The sequence below is a fragment of the Eufriesea mexicana genome, unplaced genomic scaffold (genome assembly GCF_001483705.2).
Source record: "Eufriesea mexicana isolate 0111107269 unplaced genomic scaffold, ASM148370v2 scaffold1523, whole genome shotgun sequence".
NCBI classification, from domain to species: Eukaryota; Metazoa; Arthropoda; class Insecta; order Hymenoptera; family Apidae; genus Eufriesea; species Eufriesea mexicana.
Genome location: NW_016909723.1, coordinates 135,262 through 156,904, shown reverse-complemented (window position 1 = coordinate 156,904; position 21,643 = coordinate 135,262). Strand labels below are relative to the sequence as shown.

General features: G+C 34.0%; 4 protein-coding genes across 11 annotated transcripts in view; 3 read left to right on the top strand and 1 right to left on the bottom strand.

Moving 5' to 3' along the window:
• The first annotated feature begins 132 nt into the window (after window positions 1-132).
• On the top strand, window positions 133-7,539 carry LOC108548400 (Niemann-Pick C1 protein). Its single transcript, XM_017901317.1, has 23 exons — window positions 133-358; window positions 456-670; window positions 932-1,062; window positions 1,231-1,348; window positions 1,478-1,664; window positions 1,751-1,864; window positions 2,016-2,233; window positions 2,333-2,431; window positions 2,511-2,710; window positions 2,835-3,035; window positions 3,118-3,322; window positions 3,451-3,567; window positions 3,699-3,879; window positions 3,937-4,064; window positions 4,153-4,410; window positions 4,525-4,688; window positions 4,784-4,899; window positions 5,008-5,144; window positions 5,285-5,481; window positions 5,595-5,826; window positions 5,987-6,100; window positions 6,286-6,448; window positions 7,445-7,539. Exons 1-23 carry the CDS (start codon window positions 133-135, stop codon window positions 7,537-7,539), a joined length of 3,816 nt encoding a protein of 1,271 aa, XP_017756806.1.
• Window positions 7,540-8,197: 658 nt separating this feature from the next.
• On the top strand, window positions 8,198-12,125 carry E(z) (histone-lysine N-methyltransferase E(z)). 6 transcript variants are annotated; one of them, XM_017901371.1, is made up of 12 exons: window positions 8,198-8,414; window positions 8,480-8,791; window positions 8,833-9,077; window positions 9,151-9,367; window positions 9,544-9,564; window positions 9,925-10,025; window positions 10,098-10,275; window positions 10,346-10,744; window positions 10,950-11,240; window positions 11,333-11,515; window positions 11,603-11,768; window positions 11,840-12,125. In XM_017901371.1, exons 1-12 carry the CDS (start codon window positions 8,279-8,281, stop codon window positions 11,898-11,900), a joined length of 2,310 nt encoding a protein of 769 aa, XP_017756860.1. In that variant the 5' UTR covers window positions 8,198-8,278; the 3' UTR covers window positions 11,901-12,125. The 6 variants fall into 6 exon arrangements, with proteins under 6 accessions (XP_017756860.1, XP_017756861.1, XP_017756859.1 ...); XM_017901372.1 differs by having other exon boundaries at window positions 9,541-9,564; window positions 10,370-10,744; XM_017901370.1 differs by having other exon boundaries at window positions 9,541-9,564.
• Window positions 12,126-12,508: 383 nt separating this feature from the next.
• Adcy2 (adenylate cyclase type 2 Ac76E) lies at window positions 12,509-20,550 on the top strand. Of its 2 annotated transcripts, none has more exons than XM_017901474.1 (19): window positions 12,509-13,021; window positions 14,052-14,218; window positions 14,406-14,735; window positions 14,860-15,054; window positions 15,123-15,229; window positions 15,309-15,420; window positions 15,574-15,701; window positions 15,771-15,929; window positions 16,611-16,740; window positions 17,248-17,318; window positions 17,751-17,856; window positions 17,968-18,032; window positions 18,125-18,295; window positions 18,412-18,655; window positions 18,851-19,014; window positions 19,093-19,333; window positions 19,480-19,734; window positions 19,904-20,021; window positions 20,227-20,550. In XM_017901474.1, exons 1-19 carry the CDS (start codon window positions 12,940-12,942, stop codon window positions 20,490-20,492), a joined length of 3,111 nt encoding a protein of 1,036 aa, XP_017756963.1. In that variant the 5' UTR covers window positions 12,509-12,939; the 3' UTR covers window positions 20,493-20,550. The 2 variants fall into 2 exon arrangements, with proteins under 2 accessions (XP_017756963.1, XP_017756962.1); XM_017901473.1 differs by having other exon boundaries at window positions 16,608-16,740.
• A 306-nt stretch (window positions 20,551-20,856) lies between these two features.
• Hexo1 (beta-hexosaminidase 1) overlaps window positions 20,857-21,643 on the bottom strand; it is a 4,464-nt gene continuing 3,677 nt past the window's right edge. For both annotated transcript variants that reach the window (XM_017901362.1, XM_017901363.1), the window contains 3 exons: window positions 21,625-21,643; window positions 21,392-21,522; window positions 20,857-21,223 (listed from right to left, as the gene is read on the bottom strand). The exon at window positions 21,625-21,643 is cut by the window's right edge and continues 481 nt beyond it. In XM_017901362.1, coding sequence (XP_017756851.1) covers window positions 20,991-21,223; window positions 21,392-21,522; window positions 21,625-21,643 — 383 coding nt within the window. In that variant the 3' untranslated portion in view covers window positions 20,857-20,990. The remainder of the gene's footprint in view (window positions 21,224-21,391; window positions 21,523-21,624) is intronic.

The following is a 21,643-nucleotide window of genomic DNA, read 5'->3' as shown; positions in this document are numbered from 1 at the left end:
CCTGCAGAGGAAGAAAAGGGATCAAACTATAACGCATAGGCATAGATAAATAGATGGTCGGATGAAGTCGAGAATTTCTGTTCGAAATTTATTCGTATTGAACTTGATATAGAATCGTATAATACTCGCAGTATGAACCGTGGCAAAATATATTTTGCTTTGTCATTATTGTGCTACACGTTACACGTACAACCAACCCAATGTGCGGAATATCACTGTGTATGGTACGGAGACTGCGGCCCTACGAAAAGTGGTTTAAGACGCACATGCTATTCAAACGGTCCTCCGCGACCAGTAAACAATGCAACAGCCGAAATGCTTCTTCGTGGAAAATGTCCACAATTATTTCAAAATAAAGGTATATATAATATATTCTTAATTTCGATTCTTAATTTCGATACTTAATTTCGATACTTTATACGCTAGTAGATCTTTTCACGTACGTATCTTTCCAGACTCGCCAGAATTATGCTGCGACGTTGATAATATTCAAACATTAGTTACGCAACTGTCCATGGCAGAAACAATTTTTGGCAGGTGTCCAACTTGTATAAAAAACGCATACAAGTTATTATGCGATTTAAGCTGCAGCCCTGAACAAAGTAAATTTTTACGCGTCACGAAAGTGAATAAAAATTCAGAAGACAAAGAATACGTAGAGGAACTCGAAGTGAGTGATTAAGCCGGATTTTAATAATTCAATGAAACAACTTGGCATAATAATTGCGTAACAATCGCGCAATATCGCGAGAAATGATCATCGGAATAACGATCGATTGAATCTGAGTTTGACTTATAATTTAGAAGTGAAATTGTCGAAAGTAAAATGTAAACTGTATAAAGTTCAGCGAATTTGAGAAATTTTTCAAATTACTCTGTATCATTACTCTGTACAATTTAGTAAATTACATCGGACATCAATTTTTTTCAGGCTTACATTGCAGAGGAATACATGAATAATACCTACAACTCTTGTAAAAATGTCGTTTATCCGATATCTGGTAATTTAGCTATGGATTTAGCTTGTGGAGTTCACGGTGCTAGCAGATGTACTCCAAAATTGTAAGCAAAATGATAATAATTGATTGGAAAATTTCTATTAAATAAATTATGATAATCTATCACGTTTATACTCGCATATTTGTGTACGAAAGAAAGTTTACTAAGTTTAATAAATTAATATAATTTTGAAATTAATAAGAATAAGAATTTGAAAGAATGCGATCGTAGGTGGTACGAATATCAAGGTAATCCGGATGAGAATAACTTTATAAGCTTCCGAATGATTTTTGTCCCCGATAAACCCTATTGGAACGAAACGGTGAAATCGTGTGAGGAAACGTACGATGTAAGTACTAATCCAGAGAAACGTTAACGCGTGCATATTTTAATTATTAATCTATTTTGATCACTGCGCGAACCATGAAGCTAAATTTATCTATAACGATGTCACTGGCAGTGTCATTCCGTTTCCTAGGGTTTATCACCGTGTAGTTGCGTCGATTGTCCAACGTCCTGTCCTTTACTCCCATTAATCCATTACAATCATCGCTTCGTTATCGGTGGACACAACGGTTATGGAGTTATAGCTGCAATTATTATCGCTGTAGTCGCCTTGTCGTGTATAGTTCTTTATATACTCGCACAGAGAAGATCTCTCACAGGTATTATATTCAATTTATGTACATATGTATACACATGTATGCATATACATACGTCTGTATGCATGTGTCTGTTCGAATTGCCACAGATATAGAATCCGATGACGAAGAGGAAAATACGCAAAACAAAGACGAAGCTAAAGGAATTTCTTGCGAAAGATTTCACAACATGTTTCATGTAATTTTTACTGCTTGGGGTAAAGGTATGCTTCTACGATAATTTGTATCTCCTCTAACTTACTCTTTCTTTAAACCATCTTCTCCTCTTATGCCTAAGAGAAGCCTAGTCATTGATTATCCCATTTCTATTAATACGTCGAACTGTTACCTTTTATTTTCTTATCTATTTCACAGCATTCGCAACACGACCGATCATCGTATTGTTCGCCTTCTCCTATATAATATTGGGTCTAAGTTACGGAATTACGTATCTTTCTGTAACGAGTAACCCGATAGAGATATGGGCAGCACCTACTAGCAGAGCTAGAATCGAAAAAGATTACTTCGATTCTCATTTTCAACCTTTCTATAGAACTGAGCAAATTTATATAAAAGCCGTGAATCTCGATAAGGTAAAGTTGTTTGATTATTTCCTTCTTTTTTACCCTCCCTTTCATCAAATTTCGTCACCTACTTAAATGTACGTCTTAGTCAAGTTTAGCATTATTTAGGTATTCCATGATACAACGAGTGGTCAACTTGTATTTGGTCCTATATTCAACAAAGAATTTCTGCTCGCTGTATATGATCTTCAGGAAAAGATATTGCATGTAAATATATTTAGTCACCATTGGAAACAACTATAAATATAACACGAATACGAAGTTATATCGATACGGTAATTTCCAGCTTGGACAAGAAGACGGAGAAGGTTTGGAACGTATCTGTTATGCTCCTGTTAACAACGGTACCAGTCCTGTTACTTTAGACCTTTGCATGGTGCAAAGTGTATGGGGATATTTTCAAAACGACCTTGATGTTTTCAATAAAACGCAACTATCGAACTCGTACGAAGTAAATTATTTGGATCACTTGTACAAGTGCGCGCAGTGAGTATTTGCATACGTATACGCTTACGTACAATAACGCATACATCCTTAACTATACATAGTATATTATCATCTACGCTTTGCTCTTTTTTCCTCTTTCTCTACGTCTCTTATAATCCTGAAGAAATGCTTATAATCCCGAATGTTTGGCGCCGTATAAAGGACCAGTTTTTCCCGCGTTAGCTTATGGGGGATTCCTTCGAGAAGATGAATTTAACTACGATTCAAAGGATTACATCAAATCGACCGGAATAATTTTATCGTTTCTTGTAAAAAATTCACTGAACGAAGATGTCCTTGAATCAATATACAAATGGGAACAACGGTAAGACATAGGCTCGATTTACAAATTTACTTCGACCTACCTACGCTACCTACGATATCTGTACTTGCGTTCAATCTTCTAGATTCATTGACTTTATGAAAGAATGGGACATTAACGAGAGACCAAAATTTATGGATGTCGCTTATACTACGGAAAAATCGATTCAAGATGAATTAGAACGATCTTCGAGAGCAGAAGCAGTAACAGTAATTGCCAGTTACGTATTGATGTTTCTATACGTAGCCTTTGCTTTAAGCGAATTGAAATGTTCCGTCAAAAAATATTTCGTAAGTTTTCCCGTTTATCCGTCGCTTCTGCTTCGTTCTCTTTAAACCTCGCGTTAAACTATGTCATATGTCGCGCGATCTATTAAACTAAATATTACCTTTACATCGTTGTATACTATATTTTGTAGGCAAATAGCAAAATAGTGTTAAGCGTCGGTGGTGTTATCATGGTAATAGCATCGGTAGCCTGTTCTCTCGGTATATTTGGCTATATCGGTGTATCCACGACACTTTTAACGATCGAAGTAAGTATTTATTTTCTTGCATCTTCTTTCAACGATAGAACATAAGCGATACAGTAGTAGTTATTCTTTTCCGTACATGTACGTACTCTATATGTGTGTATGTGTGTGCGTGCGTGCGTGCGCGTGCGTAGGTAATTCCATTTCTGGTACTAGCCGTGGGAGTAGACAATATTTTTATTTTGGTTCATACTCATCAACTAAATCCAAGACGTGCCGAAGAATCGATACCCGATCACATTGGGAGAACCTTGGCAAAGGTTGGACCGTCCATGTTACTCACCAGTACTTCCGAATGCTTGTGCTTTCTCATCGGTTAGTACCGATAATTTCAGCGAATCGGTACTATACACTAAACGTTTGTATTTTCAGGAACGATATCGTCAATGCCCGCGGTAAATACTTTTGCACTTTATGCCTTCTTGTCCATCTTGATCAATTTCTTCCTCCAGATAACAGCTTTTGTTAGTCTTTTAGCGCTAGATGAGCGACGATTCAAGGTAAATAATCCCATATGCGTACATGCACTTATTATCCACTTTCTTATAACACGTATCCACTAATATAATTAATTCCCTGATACTTTAGAATAAATTTTTAGACATATTCTGTTGTGTCAAAGTGAAGCAAAAGAATATCATAATCCAGGAAAACTTTAGTTTTGCACATACGATCTTTAAACGTTTTTACACTCCTTATCTCATGAAAACACCTGTTAGAATAGTCGTATTAATCGTATTTTTCGCTGTTCTGATCACACACGTCATAGTATTACCGGATATTGACATCGGATTGGATCAAAAACTCTCAATGCCCGGCGATTCTTACGTTTTGAAATACTTTCAGGTAATGTATGTCTACTTGTATAATATCATTTAATGACCAAGTATACTCTCTGTGCAGAATGATCAGTTGAATATACGATTTAATGTTAAACGTTTTTTTCTTCCTTTTTTCTAGTTTATGGAAGACCTTTTGTCCATGGGGCCACCTGTTTATTTCGTATTAACCCCTGGACTCAATTTTAGTAATAAAACGGTACAGAACGTAATCTGTGGTGGTCAAGGATGTAACGACGATTCTCTGTACACGCAAATCTATTCGGCAGCCAAGCAGCCTGCAATGTTCGTATAATTTGTTTCGTGTCAGAATTTGCCTTCTGCCCTGAACAACGGTACGCATAATGACTAACGATATTTTATTCGTCACTAAATGTTAGATCATACATGTCGAAAGCAGCATCATCTTGGATAGACGATTATATGGATTGGTCAAAGATTAGCGGTTGCTGCAAGTACTATAAAAATAATCAATCATTTTGTCCACATACAGCCGGTAATCATCGATAATCTCCTTATTTATGTGAAATATTTACTCATAAGCATATTTCATTAAATATAATCGAAGCTTGTTTCTATATATATATATATATATCTATTACAGTTTCGTGCGATCTTTGCGACATTAATATCGACGACTTTCGACCAAACGTACATAGTTTTCGAAAATACATACCTTACTTTTTAAAAGACGTTCCAGATCCTAGTTGCGCTAAAGCTGGTCGAGCTGCGTACCTTGATGTAAGATCTACTCCTTCCTTCTTCTAATTTTCTTTCTTCTTTGCTCTTCTCTTTTATTCTTTGCTCTTCTCATCTTTACTTTTACAATTCCGTAATAAACTTATAATTAATAATCCGTAATACACTTAATAAACTTACAGGCGTTAAATTATTACACGGACGAATACGGACTGACTAATGTCAAGGATAGTTACTTCATGGGATATCATACCCCGTTAAAAAAATCATCCGATTGGTACGAATCTTTGAAATCTGTTCGAACGATCGCTGACAATATTACAATGATGATAAATAACGAACATTTAACTGACCAGAAAATAACTGTATTCCCATATAGGTTTGTCTCATTTCTCGTCTTCCTAGACAGTTTCAACTTAACTTCATTGTTATCTTTATCACCAAACTTATGAATTGTAATTTTGTTGTATGACACTGAATTATTTATTACAGCGTATTCTATGTGTATTATGAACAGTATCTTACAATTTGGATAGAAACAATATCATCATTGGGTTTATCTCTTTGTGTCATCTTCGTAGTGACTCTTATTTTAACAGGATTATCATTATTTTCGGCAATAATGGTAGTATTAACCGTACTCATGATCATCGTCAATATAGGTGGTCTTATGTATTGGTGGCACATCGAATTAAACGCAGTCTCCCTCGTCAATTTGGTAGTGGTATGGTAACACAGTGATGTATAATATAATTGCAGGCTAACGATAATTTATACAAATTTATATACATGCATACACATGTATATCCATATGTACTCGAATAATTTATAAAACAAAACGAAATCGACGGAATATAGGAAAATTAAATTCTAACTTCTTGCAGGCCGCTGGTATAGCCGTGGAATTTTCCAGTCATATTATACATTCGTATTTAAAATCCACGAAAAATACAAGAATCGATCGTGCATCTGACACGCTTAATCAAATGGGCAGTTCAGTGAGTATTCGTTAATATATGTAATAATCAAATACCTATATATCAATGATGATGGTACAGCGTGCGTATCATCTAAGCAATTTCTATTACTAATCTAAGAAAAACTCATAATGTTAATGTAATTTCTTGCTTTTTTAATCTTCCAATCAAAAAACCTGTTTACAGTACAGCTTTCTTCGTTGCAGGTATTCTCCGGAATTACGTTAACGAAAATTATAGGAATTGGTGTACTGGCATTTGCTAAAACCCAAATCTTTGAAGTGTTCTTTTTTCGAATGTATTTCGGTATCGTAATCTTCGGTGCTGCACATGGTCTAATATTTTTACCGGTACTACTAAGTCTCATAGGTAGGTATATGTATATATCAACAACATTAAATATATGTAGGGTCACACAGTCTCTACTCGCTGGAGAGTACCTCGGAATACTCAGATTCACTGCAGTCTGTATTTTCTATTCGATTCTCAATAATGCGTAACTCTCGCAATCACAACTCTCGGTCTCAACTCTCTCATGGACTACCTCAACTCTCTAATGACTATCTCAAAACTCTCCCCTATCTTCCAGAGCGGGCCCTTTTAAGCCAGTCTGGAAGGCAAGAGCCTCCCCCGAAGGAGGAGAAAGCTCCCTCCACGTAACGCTCTGGGGTGGAAGGGATTCCTCCTTCAGGTTAGGCTCTCCGAAGGGTCACCCACGCGGGGACCCTTCCCGAGAGGTGCCCACGGACGCGTCACCCCCGGTTTACAATGGGAAAAACCGGGGTTGAGCGAGGCTACCTCACATGGCCTGGCCCCAACTTCCCCATGCTCGTCTGGCCGCCAGACACTAACGGGGCCTCTATACCTGGGAAGTCAAAAAATATCCTACATATATCTACACACCTACATATATATATATATATATATATATTGGATCGAAATTGGATCGAGATCGAATGGAATAGCGAATAACGTTAGGATGAGCCACTGAATTATTAACATAAGACAAACACCATAATGATGTAACTTATCCTATCATCATATCAACGTACTTACATATGTCGCCAAAGATATAAAAATGGAGATTTCTGAAGCATTAAAGCAGCATAAAAAAAGCGTGAAATTAAGCGTGAAATTAAGCGTGAAATTAAGCATGAGATTAAGCGAAAATAAACCAGGTTATATAATATATACATGCCTCTATTGTACACTTGTGTATGTATAGATGCCCCTCTTTTCTCCGTATCATTCCTCTTGAATCATAATAAACATCAAGATATCGAAGCATTGCACAATATTTAAATGTATATGCACGTATTCTGTCGATGCGTTTATAATTATATTAAAAATATCAATCTGTTACAGGTCCATCGAGATTACCAGCAAAGCGTTCTAATTCAACGAAGAAAGAAAACAGGTTTAAAAGGTTTCTTACAAAAAAAAATACAACATATTCCTAGTTATTGGTCAGAATGCAAAAAAGTAAAACTGCTCGTGATTGTTAATTTATTATTGTATTTTCATCATACGCACGCAAAAATTATTAATACAATTTAGAGAATTGTGTTCGCTTTCGGAACAAATAACGCGCGTATAATATATATTACGTGCACAATTTTAATTTATCTACATTCGTGATACTGTATATTGTATAATTTAAATACAGATCAAACATGGAATAAAAAATTCAATTAACACGAGAGAATCCTTTAATGACATCAACGTGTTACTTCTCTCACCCCCGTGCTGTCCCACGATACATTTTACATAAAACTTCGTGTTCCTTGTTCCGAGATACCTGTTATACAAAAGTCAAAAGTTTTCTCATATCCTCTACATAACTATTTCTTGTTATATCCCCAATAAGCATTTCCATACTTTTATTATTAGATTGTACCTTCAGAATTTTTTTAAATTATGCTTTAATTTTCTGGTATAACGCAATGAAAATATTCTTAATTTCGGAAACTGTATTATAGGTATATTATAATTGGCTATATATTAGCATTAATCTTCAAACGAATAAGGCTAAGGATTTGAATTTGAATTTGAAATTACCGCTACATCGTTATTATCACTATCGCGCCATCATCGATATTTCTTGTAAAACAATGATGGTCTTCGTACCAAGTTCGTAGTAAATTAAGACAATGTACTCATAGAACGGTTTATACATTTTGCAACTAATTTTTCATTACAATGTCGAAAGCAAAAGTATCCGCAGAATGGAAGAAACGAGTAAAATCGGAATACATGCGTTTACGACAAGTGAAACGTTATAAACGGGCAGATGAGGTAAAAATAGCTTGGAATCAAAATCGTAAGGTTATGTCAGGTTAGTGTTTTTTTCTCTTTTTCATTGTCATTAAAGCTGAATATTTAAACTTTCTTATTTCTCAGAACTTTTAATCGCTGAACAAAAACGATGGGCAGATGGAAAAGCAATGTGGCTTGCGATGCAAGATATACCACCTCATGTATCGTGTATGAAAAAAGCAGAAGTAACCAGTTCCGACAGCGATATACAAACTTGTCCTGTTAAAATCATTAACGCGGTCACTCCTATACCAACTATGTATACTTGGGCTCCGATACAACAAAATTTCATGGTTGAAGATGAAACTGTTTTACATAACATACCGTACATGGGTGATGAAATTTTAGATCAAGATGGTACATTTATCGAAGAACTAATTAAAAATTATGATGGGAATGAATTTATTTAAAGAAATTTAATTTAATTGATCGATCACAGGTGCATGGAGATAGAGAATCAGGTTTCATGGATGATTCAATTTTTGTGGATTTGGTAAATGCTTTGGTACAGTACGAAAAGGAAGACAAGGAAAGGGAACAAGTAAAGAAAGGAAGGGACAAGGAAGATGATAAAGAAAAAGATAAAAGAGATGGCATTGCCAAAATAGAAATCAAAGTTGAAAAATTACTGGAAGAAGTTAAGACTGATAAAAATCCATTTCCATCTATGCATATATTTAATGCAAGTGATATATGTAGAAATATTTTATCCTAATATTTATAACATTTATGATATCGTCGTATTAATTACTTAGGCAATATCTAGTATGTTCCCTGACAAAGGTAGGCCAGACGAATTGAAAGAAAAGTATATAGAATTAACGGAGAGGTCAGATCCAAACATTTTACCACCAGAATGTACACCAAATATTGATGGAGTGAATGCAAAGAGTGTACCTAGGGAACAAACCATGCATTCCTTTCATACCCTCTTCTGTAGAAGATGTTTCAAATACGATTGCTTTCTTCATCGTGAGTATAAGAATAACGCGAAAAAGCTCCACTTTTCTTAAATTGGTTATATCAATCTATTTATAAAGATTAATACTGAGATACAACTTTAATGGCCATACACCATGCTGTATCCCTATTCTAAATTGATCATCTGTTAAGTACGATCATTTATGATTCCTGATTTATTGTAGCAGCCAGGGGAGTGTCGCCGTCAGGTAAAGAACAATATTGCATACAAACGATCGTATTTGAACGAACGCTTCTTTTTTTTGTGGACCATGAATTTTTTTTGGCCCGATGATGGAAGAACGAATGTATAAATATTAATTTCGTTTCATGTTCGATACCCGATTTGTCGATGATAACGTACATTCATTTTTTCCTTTTTTTTCTTTTTCTTTTTTTTTTTTTTTTTTTTTTATTTCTTATTTTTTATTTAGCATGGAGACGCCAATCAAGGATACATCTACAATCATATTTCGTTCGTCATTGCATTTCATATACTAATTTTATCTCTATCCATGATATTTTTCTTTAGGAATAACTTTAAACTGATTTTACATCGTTACTTATAGGACTCCAAGTTTGTCATCCAGGACCAAATTTGCAGAAACGGAAGGGACCTGATTTAAAACCATTTTCTGAACCATGTGGAACAGAATGTTACATGCATTTGGTAAAATTGGGAATAACAACAGCAATAGTCAGGAAAGAGGACAGATAAACTGCGAATAATTTTGTTCCGCAGGAGGGAATGAAGGAGAAACTTGCCGCCCAAGCGGCTGATATAAAAGATGATGAAAGTGATGAAAAACGCGGAGGACCCAGAAAAGTACGAAAACAAGCAAGCGTAGATTCTGGAAATGAAGCTAGTAGCGAAGATAGCAACGATAGCAATAAATATAGTCAGGGAGGTGGTTGTCAAGGTAATTGACTATAATTAACTTTCTCTAAATAAGATGTTTTACATTTGTATACCGGTCGAAATTCTAGTAGATTTATACGATGTTGTCGTATCAGATTTTAAACAAAACGTCAATAAAGAAACAAAATCCGAAGAATCAATGGAAGACCAGGCTCAACCAGAAAATCAAACTCCATTTACCCTTTTGGGTCTTGATAAACGAATAAAAACAGAAAGCGAACCATCGTGGACAGGTTCAGAACAAAGTTTGTTTCGAGCTCTTCATAAAGCTTTCCCCGGTAATCCATGCGCATTGGCGCAGATAATGCTGACTAAAACCTGTCAGGAAGTATATCAATTCGCACAAAAAGAGGCGTCGGATATTCCGGCGGTCGAAAATTTGAAAGATTTTACTCCACCGCGAAAGAAAAAAAAGAAACATCGACTTTGGTCAATGCATTGTAGGAAGATACAGCTAAAAAAAGATTCTGGTGAATATCCTAAAATATGCAATATATTGCTACTCCTCTCTTTTTCTTCCTTCTTTCTTCTCTTTTTTTCCTTTTTCTTTTCCTTTTTTCCTCTTATGCACACATGTATAAATAAGAGAGAATTATAAATATATATATTATACAATAATTGATTCGTATTTCAGAATTTATATTATCTTTTGATATATTCATTTTTGCTTTCAAGGTGCTAATCACGTTCATAATTTTGCACCATGCGACCACCCAGGAAGACAGTGTGACAACTCATGTCCATGTATACAGGCTCAAAACTTTTGCGAAAAGTTTTGCCAATGCAGTAGCGAATGTCAAAATCGTTTTCCAGGATGTAGGTGTAAAGCTCAATGCAATACGAAACAGTGTCCCTGTTACCTAGCTGTAAGGGAATGTGATCCAGATCTATGTCAGACATGTGGTGCCGATCAGTTTCATATTACTAAAATATCTTGTAAAAACGTTAGCGTTCAACGTGGTCTCCGTATGTAGAATTTCTTTGATTTCCTCGAATAACAATTTATGTAATCGTAATATTGAATTTTGTTATGTATGAATGTTATTTTGCAATTTTAGATAAACATCTTTTAATGGCACCATCCGACGTGGCTGGCTGGGGAATATTCCTTAAGGAATCTGCCGCAAAAAATGAATTTATATCGGAATACTGTGGTGAAATTATAAGTCAAGATGAAGCTGATAGACGAGGCAAAGTGTATGATAAATACATGTGTAGTTTCCTTTTTAATCTTAATAACGGTAAGAAAAATGGCGTTTAACTTTTTTTGCTTTAACGACATTTAAAAATAATCAAATTTTTATTATCTTTATCCTTTTAATTTTTAGACTTTGTCGTGGATGCCACTCGAAAGGGAAATAAAATTAGATTCGCCAACCATTCAATAAATCCGAATTGTTACGCGAAGGTAATGATGGTAAATGGTGATCACAGGATAGGTATTTTTGCAAAAAGAGCTATTCAGCCTGGCGAAGAATTATTTTTTGATTACAGGTAAAATCCTGTACATTGTATTATGTATTATATTTTCTGTGTATTATATTTACACGTTGCTTTCTTTACAGATACGGGCCGACGGAGCAATTAAAATTTGTAGGTATTGAACGCGAAATGGAATTTTTATAATATGAAATAAAATCCACTACACGGTATTGTACATAACACAAAACGACGAGAAAAAGAAAGTAAGGCATAAGAAAAAAAAAATACGAAGAAAAATAAACAAGGCAAATATTTTCCATGTTGGGTACCTGATATAAGTTCACTGAACCATAATGTTACATTTTTTTGTTACAAATAAATAAAAGGAAGGAGAAAATAAGGTGGAACTAATAAACTTTCATAACCAAGGCTGCAAAATACTTTTATTTCTTAATAATGTCAATTAATAAACGATATATTTTAAAAGACGTAATATTCACAGTATTATTTATGACCCTTTATCATTTCATTTCATTTCGCGTTTAACCCAGAAATAGCCAAAGATATTGTATTAAATATTATTCTCCGTTTTTCAAATAAAAATTGGTTAAAAATATAATTTATAGTTTTGATAGAGATATCACATGATAGAAATAAATCTGAGTTTTAATTGAAAATATATCATAACTCACAACAGCGATACTTGGAACGAATCATAGGAAAGCTTTGCGATAAACTTGGCTCATAATTTAGCTGCTAGTCACGATCGTTGTATCAAGACCATTTTCTTGAATAGCTCGTGTGTACGTTAATCAAATATCATAGTGATCATCAGTAAATTCTTATATAACTACAACTTAAATAACTACAAAGTGGAATGTTTATACGCTTTAAAGTAGATTAATCAATGAATCTCGTCGGAAATATAATTAAATATAATATTGATAAAAAATAGTGCTCATGTTGATCGAATAAGCCGGATTTTTCTCTGTTTCCCACTCCTCCCTACTTTAACGTTCTTCCCACACCTTGTTACCTCACGGTAAAGAATCCAAAAGTGTAAAATCTCTATGAAGTAATACATAAAATTCAGAAGTACGAACACGTGCAGTGCATGTATGCTTTTCTTGTGACTCGTTCGTTTTACAAGTTCCAAATAATCGGACCAATACGAAAAAAAGAAAACACCGTTTTAAATAGTTGATCGATTAAAGCTAAAGAAGCGGGAAATATCGAATAATCAATGTTAGAAAACATGAAGCAGTCAAGACGATTAAAAGAAGAAACGAAGGCAGATTGTTTTACCAGTATTATACCAGAAGAAGGTAATGATCTACATAAATTTTACATGATATCATACTTTTAAATAGCGTAAATTGAAATAAACTCAATATATGTATTTCATCACTATGCCCTTACTATACTTATGAAATAGTAAAAAAAAAAGAAAAAGAAAGAAATCATACCTTTCGATGTATCCTAATAATTACAACACAGACTGTAGTTCCTTCTAATTCGATTGAAATTCAACAAAACCGATCTACAGTAATATTACGAAATTATGAAATGTTACATCTAAGGTATTTTGTGAGTCAAGATATTTCTTTACACGAGTATTAAACTGAACTGCGTTTAATAATAGCAATTAATGCCGATTTATTCAAGAATACTAAATAATTATTTGATGCTTATCGTGTACAAATTAAGTAAAGATGGAGAAAGTGCAAGAAATTCTGTCTCATAAAATTCACATTTTGCTGGAAAAGATACATGTTGAAATTGCGCTTTAAAATTACGAATGATTAAAGAAAAGAATGAAACAAATTTCTGACGAAATAAGTCGAAAATAGCTCGTACTGGCAATCAGCCAACTTCCGAAGTCAACAGCATGCTGTGAAGAATCATAAACCCATTGGCTATTGCACACTTTTTGCTTTTTAATAAAAACGCAACATGATTCTACATATATATGTAATATGATTGTTTAAAAATAAATTGTCTAATATAATTGGTTTGCGTAAATTACGTAAATTAGAAGAAAGGAAATTAGATCGCTTTAAAAAAAAAAAAAAAAACAGATGATTAAGAATTGACATCATGGACTAGGAAAGGATATGCGGATCTTACTGTACTTACACACGATATCGCAGTCCTACTATATATGTACCTCAGAGCCAGTACATTTAACTTAACTTAACCTAACTTAACTCAATGCTTCCAATACAATCAATAATATGAATAAAAATTCTAATCGATAATCCTTGAATATTTTGCTGATATATTCTTGTATCATCTCTACAGCAGTATTTTACCTATAGAGTACACGAGATATGTATATATATTCATACGTTTCAGGAAAGTCACAGAAACATGTTGCGAAACAAGCCGGTATCGAGGAATTGATACAATTGCAAAGTAAATATGAAGGGAAATTAACGGCATCTCTCTATTCCGGTACCCTGTTCATTGCCGTCATTGCGTTAACTGTCGCTTTAGGAGTTCTTTATGTTAGCAACTATCAGGTAACTTTGAAAAATGTACTAGTCACTGTACATTTTTCACTTCGATATATATTTATATTTATTATTTCGCATTCAACTCTCAAACTAATTGCTACGTACAATATATGTACATACTTAGATTGTAGAACGTAAGAAAAATGACATACAAGATCACTTTCATTTCTTTTATTTTTATTTTTATTTACAGGATTTAGCCCAAGTGATTGTTCCCTTATCTGTATTGATAACATTACTACTGTCGTCGTTGAGTTTACTTTTAACAACACAACTGCCGTCAACTTTAACATCTCGTAAAGCTAGGCTCCTTATAGGTTTCGTTGCTTCTGCCACTTTAGGCGTTGGAATTTTAATCGTTCGTGCTTCAGTACCTTTGTTTATCACTGTTCACGCAATGATTGCCGTACTACCGAGAGACGCTCGACAAACACCAACGATCCTTGCAATTATACTGATCGTTGCTCATTTTGGCGGACGATTCGTACTTTTCGAACATTCAACATACTATCAAATTATTCAGGTATATTACATATTTACCTGAACCATTTTCTTCTATCACTATCTGCCACTTTTTTATACTTGTGTTTACCCACTCTCGTACTACTCGTTTGACTTCTTTTTCCCTATTTTTTGGCGCTTTTTAGACATGCAGCGAAATCATCTTCCTATTCGCTGCAGTTTTATCGGGTTCATATTATAGCATATTAACTGCAAAAGCACATAATAGGACGTTCTCTCGAACAAAAACGGTTATCGAATCTAGAATAAAGTTAGAATGCGAAAGAGAGCAACAAGAACAGTTGTTGTTGAGCGTTATACCAGCTTATATCGCTGCTGAGGTAAGCATCGCATTTTCCACTAATGATAATAGGTAGAACTATCATGTTGTTAAATAAAATTGAGATAGGTGAAAAGGAGCATAATGTTGAAAATGGCGGATGCATGTCAAGAGGCTAGTAAACACAAGCAAACCCGATTCCATGAAATGTACGTGCAGCGGCACAACAATGTTAGGTAAACTAATTAAATAGGATGATCTACTACTGCCTAAGTCAAATAACACGTAAAAATGATAACGATATTTATCTTTCAGTATTTTGTATGCGGATATTGTGAACTTTACTCCGCTTTCGGAACAATTGACAGCCTCGAATCTGGTAAAGACGCTGAACGAACTTTTTGGAAGATTCGACAAAATTGCTCAAGTAAGGGATGATCTCTTTTTAATTGGAATGTCCTTTGTCAACGAGTATTTCTTAATAATAAAATTACTGTTTATAAAATACCATAATTTTCTAATTTAACATTTCCTATGTTTTGGAATATACGTAAACATAACTGCACGTGTCAACTTTTAGGATAACCAGTGCATGAGAATCAAGATCCTGGGTGACTGTTACTACTGCGTTTCAGGATTACCCGTCTCTCGACCGAATCACGCGTACAATTGCGTGACGATGGGATTACAAATGATAGACGCTATTAAGTAAGGAAAGAAAGGATATTCCGATGTTACTCTAAAATTATCGGAATAAACGGAATCGATTGTTCTTAGATTTGTTCGTGAAGCAACGGGATTCAATGTAGACATGCGGATAGGAATACATACTGGAAATGTGCTATGCGGTGTACTTGGTTTACGAAAATGGCAATTCGATGTTTGGAGCGATGATGTGACGCTGGCAAATCATATGGAAAGTGGCGGTTTACCGGGGTAATTTATTACATAATGCGAGATCATACTGATCAAAGATTTTCGATTACAGGAATAACCAATAGTTAGTAGAATAACCAATAGAATAATTTTTCTTCCTGTTGACGTAGGTCCTGGCTTCATTTCGCTTAATGCTCTATTTAGTTTTTTTAAGGTAACAATCGCCTCCATCTTTATTGACAAAACTAAATAATTACCTCCGATCAATAACGAAAATTGCCGGCAATACACCTCTCTCTATTTCGTTTCGTATATCTTCTTGAACTCTCTATGTAGTATTCTAATGAAATAAAATTTCTACGCCTGACTGAAAAAGGACTTGTATCATAGTTGTGAAGTCACTGAGGCACGTGCTCGAGGACTCGCAAAATTAGGAGAAAAGCTGTATCACTCGTAAAGAAAGTTAGTTTGTAACGAATGTAAGAACATCATCTGGTGGCAACAAATGTGAAATATAACGAGTATCACAGAGATAACGGTAGATTGGTAGTGAAAGAAAACAATCAATCGTGAATCGCCAGTTGTATAAAGAAACGTATCAGAAAGCAAGTTATAGTGTGGAATATGCATTTAAATTACTTACATTAAAGTTTATACAATTTTTATATCTTAAACATACAAATAATTAGTAGTATTGGTACATATCGTTTAATAATCATGGCCAACACTTCCTTTAAGGAGAGTGCATATAACCAAAGCCACCTTACTTCAACTTGGAAATCGTTTCGAAGTCGAGCCTGGCAATGGAGGATCACGAGAGAGCTATCTTGCCCAGCATAACATCGAAACTTTCCTAATAGTATCACCAGAGGTGAGATTAATGCTCCTCTATCAATTTTTGATCAGATAATTAATGGTCTCCTAATTAATGTTGCTTCGATAAAAAAAATGCATCTATTTCTATAACCCTGGACAACCTCAGTAAAATTCGATCTACTTTATAGAAATATAAAATTAATAATTTACGTGCTCTTATTATTACTGTTATAAGGGATACTACATGAATAATTTTCAAAAATTATTTACAATTACCACAATGATGAGTAAATAAAGGTAGCAATCTTAATTTTAACGATACTCTTTACACTATATACTATCTTTGACAATTTTCATCGTATGTTCAGTTTTGCATCTCACTGTGTCTAGAAGCAATTATTTGATCATTGTCAATTACAGTCTGATTAAAGGCGATTTAATAATTAAATTTAATTAAATTTTATAGTCTGATAGACCAATCAATTTTAAAGAGAATAATACTAACATAATACATCGAAGAAAACGTGATTCGCCTGTAATGATTTTTCTCGTATTCTATTAGAAAACCAATCAAGAAGATCGCACGAATGATACCGGTGAACACACACGCGGCCCTGTCTCCATATCGTCAAGGTGAACACGGCACATCGTTCAGTTTCGGTATTTCGCTCTATTAACGTATCGAAACCACTTTTAGTTCCATTTTTCTATACATTCAAATTTAGGCTTTGAACATAATTTCGAATCGCGTAGAAATAAATTAATTAATTTGGAAATAATTAACATATTTTTCTTCATTATTTTCATACTAAGCGCTAATACATTATTAGTAGCATTATATTGAAATATATGAGCATTATTTTCATACTAAACAACAATTAACATAATAAGTTAAAAGAATAAGAATTTGTTTGCGATTCATTTCGATATTTTGCTGGTCGCAATACGAAAAACCAAAAGAGGGAGGAGAAAGTTAGAAAATGAAGAAAGACAGGGGTTGAAAGAAAAAAGACAACGACGATTACATATGCATTTTGTGTAATTTCTATCTTCATTTCCGAATAGATCAAGACCAAATAGTAAAATGACAAAATATGTTGAATGTTGGGGCGCTGATAAACCCTTTGCCAATATCGCTGAAGCTACGCTTGCCAAAAATATTGGTCTAACGGTAAGCCAATGACAAATTTCACTAGTTCCTAATAATATAGCAGTAATAACGCAATAATAAAAATACATACAAACCATTGCTTAAATATTTTGTTTCATTCATCTTTTACAGAGCATCGCGATGATTGAATCGAATATTTTGGCAAACAGCAATTCCACTTGTTTCATTGACGTAAAGTAAGTTATCCTTTCCTCCTTTTTCTTAATATTTATAAATCCTATTCATTTAATCGATTTTTATCCATCTGTTATCTATTCGAACGTGACAGACAATGGTGTCAGGGTAACGAAGGCATGTCATCACTCACTTATCGGTTTAATAACCACAACCAAGAACTTCAGTACCATCAACAAAATGACGAACAATATCCATGGTATCTTCTGGCCTCGACTATCATTTACGTTATGATCTTCGTTATTCAGATTATGTATTTACCGAGGTAAATATCTACTAGTCAGCTTATAATATGACTTTCATTGTTTTTCACAAAAATCCGACATTTAACAATCTAAAGTGGATCATAAAGTGTTTTACACGCAGACATATTTTTTACAGAAGTATCACAATTTATAGCTGTTTTCTGCCAGTTTTATCATTATTATGCATTTTTTCTATATTATCTTGGTTAAATATCAAAAACAAAATCGAAGGTAACAATATCTGGAGTTGGTTAACTTTGAACCGAGGAGTCAAAATAACGGTATACTTGATTACGGTGTTTCTAACAATTACTTCATTTATTCTTAGCGTATTATTAAACGATGCTCAACAGACAAACAAATATGATTCAATCATACCAGTACGTATTAATATTTACTTACATATATGCAAAAAGAATAATGTACTACAATTCACCTTAGTGCACTTCAATTTACTTTCCCTTCCGATAGCTTTCGATTAAATGACATTGAAAATGCAACATTGGTATTAACTAAACAGATAACCTACGATACAATGAAGCGCATTTTTACACGAAATGGGTATATTTTTTCAGTTACACATATATACTGCGGTGATGAGCCTAATCGTCGGTTGGACGCATTTACGTATCGATTTTTTGCTAAAATTTTGTGCAATGCTTTTCTCAGCAGCAGCAATCTTAGTTGCGTTTTCGCAAGCCTCGGTCGCACAATTATATTATGCGACCCAAGTTGTAAAGTAAGTAAAAATACAATTAATCGAAAGGTTAAACGAAAAATATTGAATGCTCAATCCGACACGCGATTTGTTTCGCAGAAATTATCACATTCATTACCTATTTCAAATTGGTTGTTTGCTCGTACTTGTCTGCCTCGTGCTCCATGTTTTAGACAGACAAATTGAATATACATCGAGGACGGATTTTCTGTGGCAAAGTAAACTGAATATAGAGCAGGATGAGGTCGAAACTATGAGAGGTATTAATAAGATTCTTCTCGAAAATATACTACCTGGTCACGTAGCAGATCATTTTTTAACGAACGTCAGAGCAACTCAGGTGAGGTGCCAATAACCTTACTTATGACATTTGCTATTTAAATCTCGACTTAAAACGACAACAAGAACAAACGCAAATAAATACAAAATATTATATATACCACATTTATTCAAAAATTCTTGTTACCATTTGAAGTTCTTTTATAGGATCTTTATCATGAAAGATACAATAGTATTGCCGTGATGTTTGCATCCATACCAAACTATAAGGAATTCTACGACGAAACTGATATAAATAAACAAGGATTGGAATGTCTGAGGCTTTTAAATGAAATTATATGCGATTTTGACAAATTATTGCTTAAACCAAAGTTTTCCGGAATCGAAAAAATTAAAACTATCGGTAGTACTTACATGCTGGCCTCTGGTCTTAGTCCAGGGAAAGAAGATACCGAAAAAAAGGTAAAAATACGTCGATATGTTCTATACACGTTTATATTACGTCAATATACACCTTTTTTCTCATTGCCTTGTTAGAACAATACTATTATATTAATTATACTTTTTAGAAGTTTCATTTAAACTTTGATTAAAAATAAAAAAAAAAAACTTGTATTCCTCAACTTTTCAGGAACCCTCGAAGCAACAAGATCATAATATAATTATTCTCGTTGAATTTGCCCTTGCTTTAATGACTATTCTAGATCAAATTAATAAGGAATCTTTTCAAAGATTTAAATTGAGGATAGGTGAGTGTTCCTGGTATCTATACGCGCGCATGTGTGTATTTTAGATTAACAAAAAGGGGTAACAACAATAACAAATGAAGAGTAATATTTTCGAAAGCCTTACATGTACAGAAAAAAAGAAAGAAAGAAGAAAGAGAGAAGAAAGATGTTGTCACTTGTATGTTTATATCTATAGTATATTATACGACAAATTTTTTCTGGCAAGGTTTGAATCACGGACCTGTGATAGCGGGTGTGGTTGGTGCACAAAAACCTCAATATGACATTTGGGGTAATACCGTAAACGTAGCGTCAAGAATGGATAGTTGCGGAGAAATGGGAAAACTTCAAGTTACCGAAGACACAGCCAAAATTCTAATCGCCGCTGGTTATAAACTAACGTGTCGAGGACCAACTTATGTCAAAGGAAAGGGAACTTTAATAACATATTTCGTAAAAACACCATTCGATGATAAAGAGGAAAATTCCTAAATAAACGATATTCATTTATTTAGGTATGTTCGTTTTGAATTGAAGAAAATATAAGGATACAAATTAAACAAAAATAATTAAACAAAAGATTCCGAAAACCAAATGAAATCGAGTAAAACCATAATTTAGTTTAAGTCACAGTCATTCATTTTGTTTAACGAATGAAATTGACTGCGTTGCATTTGCTACTAAACAATTACTTGTAATTATGAAATCATTAATTGCTTAATACAATTACACATATATTACTATCGCGTAAACGAACAATCATAAATTGTCATTGTGTTACCGATAAAATAAAATTATAATCTTTAACCATTAACTATTGAAATATCTTCCAATTGAAATATTTATATTTGCATTCATACATGATTGAGTTAGGAATAAAAGTAAATTGATCAGATAGAAAAAGAATGGAAGGGAAGAAGCAAAAAGGAAGAGAAAATAAGGGGAAAAATTGAATTATTTTTGTTTCTTCATCACTCTTATGAAGGGAAATCACGCGTAACAATGGCCTTGATTTTGCATACACCATTCAGGTTGCAAACTTTCAGCAGCGATTCCTCTTTCTACCAATCGTTCCCTATGCTTAAGCATTCTTTGTTCGGCATGAATCCAAGTTGAATTCGGCTCTGCCCACAACCTCTCGGCAAATGCTGCGACTCTAGGCCAAATTTTCGCATCAACTGATACACTATCCACTTGCTCCGTCCAAAGAGCTGCCTCACCTCCTATTACAAAGATGCACACGTACGATTATAATTATTGTCGTATCGCTATCGATTTCTTTTTCTTGTAAAAGCTGCTTGCTTTTTAAATATGCAAAAAGCAGGTCAAATAAACATTTCAGCTAACGGTATAGTACAGTCTTTACATTTCAATTTGAAGACAATATTCACCTAATACGAATTTCTTTTTATTCTCGAGATGTTGCGATTTGATAATTTTCAAAGGGGAATTTTCATAAATGAGTTTCCATCCTTTATATGGAGCACACCAATTATTACCCTCGCCTATCCAGGCTGAAGACCTAAGAAGGGGATACAAACAGAAGAAAAGTGAACCAAGTTATAGTCGAACATTAATATCAACTACTAAGCATACTATAACTTGAAAATATATTTTCACCTACCCACAATCTAAATAGAGAG